Genomic DNA, 10,184 nt, shown 5'->3' with positions numbered 1-10,184 from the left:
TGAAGAGGAGGTTTTCTGACTTGCCATCTCTGCAGTTATCAGAGCGTSTCTTCATCATATTCCTGCACCTAACCCAGGTACATGTCATAAGAAACATGACAGTGGCTGCTAGTCGGGGTCAACCCAGCCTTGATTCCCTCCGAGGTATTCAAGGAATAAACAAGTTTGGTGGCAGGTAAGTACAGTGATTGAGGTAAACGTAGGACTTTGCTCTAATTGCTGTGTTGTCTTTCCTGCCTCTAGTGAATTTACATTCTGCAAGTAAATAYGATACAGGCTTAGCAAAAAGACATTCGTGTCTCTCTTTTTGTAGCTGTTACAGTTCAGTGCTGCTCCTGTTTGTATTCCTAGTAATTACTGGTGGGAGTGRTTACATGGGGCTGGGACACAATTACGAAATGCTTGTAATTGTGTCTGAAAGGGACACGGATGTTTCCCAGCTGGTTTCCCTGCTGGAAAGAGGGGCTCCTAGCCAGGCTCTCCTTTTTCATGCCAACTGTAAACATGTTCTCCCACTACCTACCGGTGCAGTGACTTGAATGTTTTATTGGTAGGTGTTTCCAAACAGAAATATTTTATTGGTAGGTGTTTGTAAAAGAACGTTCTAATCCTGCTGCTTCTCACTGATGTTGGGGGGGTTCTTCCCTTCATGGACAGAGCTAGGTTAGAGCTTTGCAGGTGCTTGTGTCCAAGCAGCGAGGTAGGCAGGAAAGGGTCAAACTTCCAAAGAATCCAAGTGCTCTTTTTATAGCCTGSCCTCATTAGGAGTGACAAATAAGATGTCATTCTTCGTGTCTCAGTCCTATTATTTGTGATCTAATAGGAGCTGCTGGCAGCGTTAACCTCCAGCACAGTCTGAGTTGTGTTCCTCTAGCAATACCCTAATTTCAAAGACAAAAGCAGCCATTTGAACCTACTACAGCTAGAATAGCAAAATGGGAGACCTAATTTTTTACTTAGCATCTATTGTAGGGKTTTTTTTTTAAGGCATTTAAAATTGTCAGGGAGCAGATGGAAAGGAGCCCAAACTGTCTGTTAATGTCATTCTTGGTGCCTTAGTTCTATTTTAATCACTTGTTGGCAGGCGGYGTTGGGCTTGGTTGGTGCTTCCACCCAGGTGGTCTGCAAAGGGCTGGCCCTGCGTGTGAGGCTGTAAAATGSTGTGGAAAAGCCAACTGCAGGGGGATAAAGAGGTTAGATCCTTAAAGATGTAGATAAAACATTGTATGTATGAGTATCGGCGTTCTTGTGSGACTTCGTTGCCTTATACCCATGATAGTGCGGGTATATAAATAGAGCAGGCATCTTAAATATATTGCTATCATTCCCATGACATTGTTAGGACTATTTGTGGATGCAGAGCCTTGGAGCCTGCTCACAGCTGGAACCAGGAYGGGGCTGAACTGAGAACCCAAACCAGAGCCAGGCTTTGAAACAAGGATGTGCAGTCCCAAGGGCAGCATTGCAGTCCCTATGTGCAACCCTGGCCATCCTGCTATCTAGCTGGGAGGCCAACTGGGGACACCSCAGGCCTCTCCCAGCCAGTGGATCAGCTGCTGCAGCACCTGGTGGCATCTGCAAGTATCCCAGATGGAGCGAATTCTGTCTACTGGGGTAGGGTGATGATGGGGAGTGTGAGCGATGCTCTGGGATTTGGGAGGTGGTCCAAGGGACRGTGCAGACTCAGTCCCTGAGTTTCTAGCACATGCTGTGCTCGTGACAGGCCAGTGACTGTAATTTCAACTGAGAGATGGTGTTGGTGTGTGTGGGAGCTGTACTAATACGGATCATACAGATGATGGGGCTGTTGGACAGCGTGAGCGAGAAGTCCTGCTCCTTCCCCTAGCTTTAAGCACACAAATAGGCACCAGTGGATGAACGCRCGTGTCTCGAGTTCTAGTGCAGGGCATAAGGCTGCAAGCGTGTACGCTCCTGCTGTGCGGTGCCAGGGAAGGACAAATACCATTTCATCTTTAGAAACCAGTCTGTAGTGTTTTTCTGGTGTTTATTCTGAATGTTGTTTAGTGCTTTAGTCATTTCCATTTCCCTGGCTCCGGAAAATCCAACTGAATATATTTGGGGGAAAAAAATSCACACGGCAAAAGCTCTAACTTGCTCCTTTAGCTTTAAGCCTCTTATGACATTTGATCCAACAATTGGCACGTTTTTAAATTGCCTTTTGTTTATGGATTAGCCTGTGTCAGGATGAATTCAGACTTAAGGGTTTTGGGTGAAGTGTTTGGAAACCAAAGTTCATGTCCTTGAAGGAGGAGGCAGTTACAGTCTAAGGTGGAGGGATAGCAAAGCCATGGAAGGCACTCCCTGCTAGGAGAGGTTTCATCTTAAATTATAATTTAATTATCCAGCGCAAGAAGCAGAGTTATTCATGTGCACTGTAAATCTGGAGCAGTTAAGAGGACATTTATGTGGATGAGGACTCTAGGTTTAGTCTTTCTGTAGCCTGAGGATGCAGGTGAATTTGGAGAGCTGTTTGCACAACTAATGCTTGCAAATATATTGCCGGGTAATCTTGTGTATTGCTGCGTCTGGCCAGAGGCGGGGGAACTGCATCAAGATGCTTTAGCTGGTCCAGCATCTGGCTGGCTGGGGGACCATCAGGAAGGAGGATATGTGCTCTAAAACTGGATGTGGGAAACACGTCTGGACAGTGCCAGAAGGTAAAGCTTTCTCCTTGTATCATGCACTTGGCCACAATGGGCCAAACCTCATACATTCCTCCAGGAATGTTTCAGTTCTTAGTTCTTCCAGTTAATGGTTTCTCCAGGCAGTTTTTCTGCTTTTTTTTCTGCTCTACTGAGCTACCAGGTAAGGGTAGAAAAATGTCCCTTTCCCTAAACCCTTCCCAATGCCGCATATAAAAACGCTGGGACCTTTTACTGRGAGAGTTTTTTATTGTTATTTGTAATGTGGTCATTCACTGGAGTGTATAAAGTGCTGTGGTGGGGAGTATTTTCATTTGAAGCTCTTAATACTGTTTTGTGCTTGTAATAATACATCAGCTTTGCTGTGGGTGAGCTTGGTCAGAAGCTTAACAGGAGTCTTCTTTGAATGTATCTAAGAAGTTATCAGGTCTTTTAGCTGCAATTGGACAAACCTCCTTGGTGACGAGATTGTGGCCAGGCTGCCGCTGCTGCTGATGATGACTGGACAAGATCTCCCTATCCATGCCAAAGCCTTGGGGCTGAAGGAGATGTTGTCACTTCCAGGGCAACTATTTGGGAAGGAAATATCCACCCTCATGTTGTCTCTGTCCAGGAGACCTTCAAGGGGCCTTCAGCTCCTGGGCCAGGTAAGATGTTTGTAGGGGAGTCGCTCTCCTCTCCGCGTGCTGCCACCCCTGAGACCACCACATCTGTCACCCCTTCAGGAGGCCCAAAGCCACATGGTCGGAGAGTTCCTGGTGTTACGTAGCCTCCTGGATGCTCATAAGGCTTTCCAGACAAGTAAAAGGAGAAGATCCCTGCCCTGAGTAGGTAGGCTAAAATGAAGATAATGTTGCAGGATAAACATGAAAGGAAAAACAAAGCATTAAAATCAAYGAGAAGGTATCTGAATACATGTAGAAGTCTGGCTGAAGAAGGGCAACAACAGACCATGGGTGGAAGTCAAAGGCCCTAATAAAATAGTGGGGGTCAATATTCAATAGCAGGAGTAAGCCGTCTACTGCCAGTTGAAGGTGAGAGCAGATACAGGTTTCTTGAATAGCATTCTCCTTGTTCTGCTCAAATTGTAAAATGTTGGTTGAATTATGTGGCAATATTCTGAATTAATTTTTAAGTGGTTATTCTAAATTCCGTATTTAAAGGTAACTACTGTTTTACAGTTTTAAATTTTGCTAAAAAACAGCCTGTCTCAGGCATTACTGTTTCATGATGTGCTAGGAAGGATGTTTAACTCTGTGCCCGGTTTTTTCAGGGACAASAAGAGTGTAGGGATTTGAGGGAGCTCTTGAAGTCACTCGTTTCACCTCATTGATTTCCCAGGAATAGGATTCCACCCTGGGCAGCTGTAGCACCCACCAGAGGCAGTTTTCCAAGAAGCAGAGTACAGCTATGGTGCCCTCAAACTCAGTTCCGGGGCTAAACCACCGTGTCCTCTCCCGCATGCAACCTTTAATGGACATCCAGATCCGGGTAGAGGAGGAATCCCATGAAGGTGGAATCGTTGATGTTGTCGGCGTAGACGCCGTTGTTTGCCCCTTCCCCATAGACCTGGAGCCAGACCTCCTCGCCGGCGTTGAGGTGGAGCAGCACGGAGCCGCTCGCTTGGTCCACGTTGTTGGGCTGGAACTGGTCGTAGGTGAAGAGCACGGCGCGGTCCTGCTTGTACAGGCTGATCTTGGCGTCCGACAGGTACACCGTGAGGTGGTAGGCGAAGTAGTACATGCCGGGCACGCTGCAGCGGAACTTGCCCGTGCTCACGTCRTAGTGCTGCTGCTCGTTGTAGAAGACCTTGCTGAACAGGATGGGCACGTTGGGGTGGGGGACTCGGCCCGTCAGCCCCACGCTGAAGGCGGAGCGGTGGATGAAAGCGCCTTCCCCCTTCTCTCCTTTCATCCCCATGATCCCCGGCGTTCCGGGGAAGCCTCTTGGGCCTTCAGCTCCTTGGCTTCCTATTTGGCCGCTGTCGCCCTTGGCGCCTTTCTCACCTAGGGGACAGAGTGGGGGTTGACGGGGCGGTTTGTGCTGGGAGGGCACGTGGCTGCGTCGCCTGYGTGTGGGAATGCTGCTAAGGAAAGGCCGGGTGACCTCAGCATCCCCAGGAAAAACTCATTAATTAGGAACGAGCCAAGGACCAAGCGAAGGTGCCGTGGGCAGCACATGTGCCCGGGACTGCGGTTCTGCCCCCCGCGTGTCTCACCCACCTTGCTCGCCCTTCTCGCCCTTCTCCCCRTCACGGCCGTCCTTCCCGTCGCGCCCGGGGAGCCCGTTGTGGCCAGGGTAGCCGGGCGCCCCCCCCATCCAGTTGGCACATGGCGCCTTGGGGTCGGGCTGCGGGTCCTCGCCGGCCATCCCCATGCCACCGAGGGCCACCAGCAGCAGCCCGCACAGGAGGCAGCGGCCGGCGGGCCCCATCGCAGCTCCCACGGYGGCTTCTGCACCTGCAGAGGGAATAAAGCTGCAAAGTGGGGTAGCCAAGAGGCCAYGCAGCAGTGCCGCAGTGACATGGACATGGATGCTCTCTTCCAGCTCCACAGGTGGGTCCTTGTGCCCTTGGARCAAGGCTGTGCAGAGCCTGCTGCACGGGTGTAAAAATTATATAAGTTATTTTCAAGGAGGAAGCACCTCTATGACTGCGCTGCAAAAGCTTGATAGCATTAAATAAAAAGCAAATAATGGCATTTCTTGAGCTAGAACTGGAATGTTTTCAAAGTTTCAGACCCCGGGAGCTGGGCGTGCTGCGGGACACATGGAGACCCTCCTTGAAGTCCAGAAGCTGTGTGGGTCGGTGGCAACGGAGCACCAGCCCTCGCCCTGCGCACACCGACGGGGTGAGTGACTCAAGGGGAGCACATATGTGGAGTAAATTATAGTCCAAAGCGGTCTGCGGACCTGAGAAACTCAACTCTCTGGTGTGAGCGCGTCTCATGCGAGAAGAGTTTTGAGCCGTGTTTGCTCRGGCTGAGTTGAACGCGGCCATAGCTAGAACAGCCCGTTACCAAAGCTTAACCATTTCTTTTCATACTGCAGTCTGCTCATTAATGTAACATAAATGATGTGCAGATGTGGCTATGTTTGAATGCCTTTTCAGATGAGTAAGAGTTAAACAAAGTCCTTTTAGTGCATCYCAGTTAGTATTAAAAGATAGCAAGGGAATAAAAGCTCCTATGCATTATATAGGGTTTATTTGTTGATCAGTGGATATATTATCCATAACAACAATATTAAGTGCTTTATGGTGACTTGGACTGTGATTCAAAACTAGAATTTCATCTAGCCCTCTATGTACATATATATGAGAACTCTTTTCATAAAGCGCATTTAAAAAAAGAATCTAACTGCATTTTCCTATTCCAGTATTGATCTCTTTTTAACTTTCTTTTTGTGATTACTTCTGTGTAACACAGATGCATTCTGTGGGAGTTGCGGTGGGAACTTGCCCCGTGGGGCTCGCAAGCGGAATCGGATTTTGGAGCTTGGGATTCTGCCTGTAAGCAGATATAATCTGGTGAGATCTGGACCCAAACCAGTCATCCTGGGATTCCGCTGGGAAGGATGTGAATCCAAAGGTAGCACTGCACTGTTTATGGGAAAAGCCACGTTTTTCTCCTTGTTGCTCCTGAGCACTTTTGGTTTAGATGTCTTGATCTCCAAGCAAAAAGGAGTACAAACCTAAGCGGGATCGGCTGCTCTCGGTTTAAAATAGTTGCTGGCTATTCTCAGAGTAGCTCTAATAAAGGAAACTTCCTGCACACAGAAAAGTCTGCATGATTCAGCTCAAAAGAAGCGAGAAGAGAACTTAAGGGGGAAAAGAAATCCTGCTTACCAGCTGCTCAGAGTCCTGGCTGGCTTGCTGCAGCTCCTTGGAAGTGAAGTCCTGCTCCTGCCCCACTGTCCCTAAGGGCGCGAGGAGCTGTCAGCTAAGAGACCGGGTTTTCCATTTGCTCTTGCGCAAATCCCATTAATTTTTCCTGGCCCTCGCTTAGTTTAGGGCCACTTATGTAAAATCCAGTCGCGGAGCGAGAGCCAGAGAGATATCCTTAAAGGGGAAAAAAGACGTGATTTGGGGATCTAGAGGAAGCCAGGCACAAACGGGCTGTCAGGACAGGCTATATTGGAAAGCTGAAGCTGTCAAGGGCTGGACCCTCTCCATGCCCAGCAAACCACAAACCTCTCCGTGCCCAGCAAGCCGGGAGAGCCGGTGAGGAGCCCACGGAGAGAGGGTGTCTGCGGGCCACACCGAGGCATTTGAAAGCGTTTTTTCCCCGTGTGTCAGGACATGAGTTATAGCATGAGATGCTTTAGCTTCCCTTTTAAAAGGCAGCRGAGGAGCCCGCACCAAAGAAGGGAATTGCTGCGGAAAGGGGCAGAGCTGCGAGGGAAGCAGCTCCAAAGCCTGGCACATGAGGGTGCTGCCCTAAACCTTGAGAGCAGCTTTAGCCCTACAGGTGGTTTCCCACCTACCACAATTTCTGGCTTTAGGACAAAACACAATAACTTTTTTTTTCTTTTTTTTTCTTTTTTATTTCTTTTTTCTTTTTTTTTCTTGTGCATCTTACTTTCCCAACTGGAAGCTGCGGGATGCTGAACCTAAAAGACATGAGGCTTTTCTCTCTGATCCTTCCAGCACAGGTCAGCTAGCTAGCWATAACCTAAACAAACCTCCCGCCTTGAAATTGGATGAGAGCAGTTACTCCGTGCAGGGAAGGACATAGGGAGTTTCCAGACCAACGTGTTCCTGCCCACCCTGCTTCCCAACACAGCGCTAGGAAAGGAGCTGCTGTTGGCAGGAATGCGAAAGAATCATCCATGGGAATGTTAAGCAGGCAGTGTCCCAAACGACCGAGTTCTCGTTAAGACCTGGCTGTCCAGAAAGCATTAAAGGAGGTTTGGGTAAATGCACAGCTTAATAGCCTTGATGCACAGCTCGAGTCCAGGGTGGGTTGCAAAGTGAGGAGGAGAAATGCAAGGCAGGGAGAAGCTGTTCAATGGCTCCTCCTTCCTCCCTTGGTTTGGTCGAGCTGTTGGTCCCRTTTTTGGAGAATTTGCTGCTTTTTCTTTCTTCTTGTCCCACCTCTTGGCAATGATTTTTCCAGGCAATGCTGAGGCTTAAAACACTCACCCCTCCTGTAAGCCTGGTAAAATTTGACAGGGATCCAGCTGGATCCATAGTAAAACAACTGAAAAGCAATTGGGATCCCCTACCTTCCCCCCTCATTTTTGTTTTTAAGCGGAGCTGAGTTGTTCAGCTCCCTCTCCCCTGGGTGTGGGCACAGCAGTCGGGCTGCATCCTGTGCCAGCTCTTGGCAGGAGCACCAAAATGCAGGATTTGGTGTCTCGTCAGGCTGCTGGTACAAGGAAGCTGGACACGCCGTGTTCAGCAGGCCCCATTCTGGGTGCAGAGAGGTGTTTGGGGACAGTTCTTAGGAAACCACCGTGGTGACGAGGGTGGCAAAGCCATCACCGTCTGGAGGCTGCTGGCCCGGTGCCGGGTGCCTTTTCCGCGTTGACTCCCGCAATGATTCCCGCTTGGCACCGCGGGAAGCGCTGCCAGGGCCTCGGCGAGCCAGGAGCCTCCGCCAGCCTGACCTTGACCTCTCTCCCGGGCCTCCTGCCAGTGCGGAGATGGGTGGGAGTTTTGCCCGTCACCAGAAACAAGCAGGACGCTATATTGAGCTGTAGAAACGAGACAAAACGGGGGCTCTGGCTCTGAGCGCTGCTGGCTGAGGTGCTGTTCCCGCCRGCTGTCCCACTGCAAGCATTCCCTTGCAGTGGGACAGCATTGCTGGCCGAGCCCAGAGGAATCCAGAGCTGCAATTTAGCAAAGACGTGAGCAAAGTCTCTGCAGGTGAAAGGCAGCTCCGGGGTCCCGTATCCCTCCGTGTCCCTGTGTTCCCGGCACTGGACACTGCGTGTCCAGGCACAGGACGCCCTTTCCCCGGTGTTCCTGCGAGCTCTGCACTCACCAGCATGTCAGAAAAGGCTGTTATTTTTTTGAGCTGAGTTACTGATTTCTCAGCCCGGGCTCCCCTTCCCCTGAAAGAGGCAGCAAAGCTTGTGCCAGCTGCAGCAGTGGCAGCTTTGGCTTCCCGGTGCACACAGAGGAGCTTCCTCGAGCCCGGGGGGAGTTTCTCCTGGCTCCCGGTAAGGGATCCCTGCACGCCGGCGTTCTCGTGCGGAACAGCCCTTAAATGTGTGGGTTGGGAAGCTGCAGGRCTGCAAACGTGACTCGGAGCTGCCTCTCTCAGCACGAGAGCCGGTCCCAGGGCCCTTGGTGCTGTGGTTTGGGTGTCACCAGTGGCTGTCCCCGGGACCTGGGGCAGTTCTRCTGCCCATCGGGACCCTGGCCGGGCGCCTTGGGCTGCTCCCTGGTAAAACAGTCCCCGAGAGCCCTGCAGACTCCTTTTTGCACCCTTAAAGAGCGTGTTCACAAAGCGTGTGCCTTACTTATTAAGACAGCACAGCTGAATAATTCAAATATGAACAACTTCTTGGTTCTCTGTTTCTTTTGTGTCCATGAATTTCCACCTTATGGGAACGGCAAGTCCCCCGAGCTGCGCGCTGCCGACATTAGATGGAGCTAACGGCGCTTCCCAGAGCAGCTGGAGACGAGAGGCTCCGATCCCAATCCCGCTGGTGTCCCAAGCGTCAGGAGGCAACGGGAGCAGGGAAGTCAATGCAAAGGCAGAGGAGCAGGTAGGGGCTGGTTCGGGTCCATTGCCCGCTGCGGGGCCATGGCCTGGGCTACAACGGCTGGGAAGAGCAGCGCGTRCCCATGGATGCCCTTGGTGCCCGGAAAGGGGAGGGGATGTGTTGCTTACCCCCTATGAGGAGAGAATCGGGGCCAGCTCCAGTACTCGTCAATGTGGAAATGGAAACTCAGACAGAAGGAATTGGTCCTAGTCCTGGATACTGCAATTGTTGGGCTCTGGTGGGCGCGGGTGCTGCTGGGGTCACCTCTGAGATCCCTTCCCTGTGCCCCTCCGCTCCTGGCCTCCTTTACAACATTGTTCCCAAACCAATAACCTCTCCTCTGAAACCCAACTAGGGCCCTAAGGGAGAGCAGCTTCTGTATTTCCCCCATCATTTACAAAATCGTATTGCTTGGAAGCATGGATGTGATTAGTTAAAGTCACTGTGTAGCTTAAATTCTCCAGAAAGTGAAATATTGTTGTGGAGTATGAATAATGCATTTTTCACCTAGAAACTGGAAATCTGACCCAAGGTGACTGCCACAGGAATTGTTTCTCTGGGCACGTCAGGGTGTAACACAGCGYTCCGGGAGCCATCGCCCACGATGACGCACGGATGATGTTTCGAAGGGTATTTATTTATATCTAATAGAATGCATTTATGGTTTTGCAGAGCAAAGCCTTCTGCAAGGCTTATGAAAATGAATAATTAAAGACATGGTAAGTGCTTGCTCTTCTGATGAGAGCAGCCACAACCTCCTTGTGACTGGTTTTAGCAGGAAATTGTTCTTTTCTGGAATCAAATTACTTT

The 10,184-nt window shown here is 50.3% G+C and overlaps 1 protein-coding gene across 1 annotated transcript; it reads right to left on the bottom strand.

The window, feature by feature from the left end:
- Positions 1-4,133: 4,133 nt before the first annotated feature.
- ADIPOQ (adiponectin, C1Q and collagen domain containing) lies at positions 4,134-6,546 on the bottom strand. The gene is made up of 3 exons (XM_026038715.1): positions 6,508-6,546; positions 4,886-5,122; positions 4,134-4,669 (listed from the first exon to the last, which is right to left on the bottom strand). Exons 2-3 carry the CDS (start codon positions 5,094-5,096, stop codon positions 4,134-4,136), a joined length of 747 nt encoding a protein of 248 aa, XP_025894500.1. The 5' UTR covers positions 5,097-5,122; positions 6,508-6,546.
- Positions 6,547-10,184: the final 3,638 nt, after the last annotated feature.

This window comes from Nothoprocta perdicaria, unplaced genomic scaffold (assembly GCF_003342845.1).
Source record: "Nothoprocta perdicaria isolate Ctin4 unplaced genomic scaffold, notPer1 scaffold_217, whole genome shotgun sequence".
Classification (NCBI taxonomy): domain Eukaryota; kingdom Metazoa; phylum Chordata; class Aves; order Tinamiformes; family Tinamidae; genus Nothoprocta; species Nothoprocta perdicaria.
This window is presented reverse-complemented; position numbering and strand designations above follow the sequence as displayed.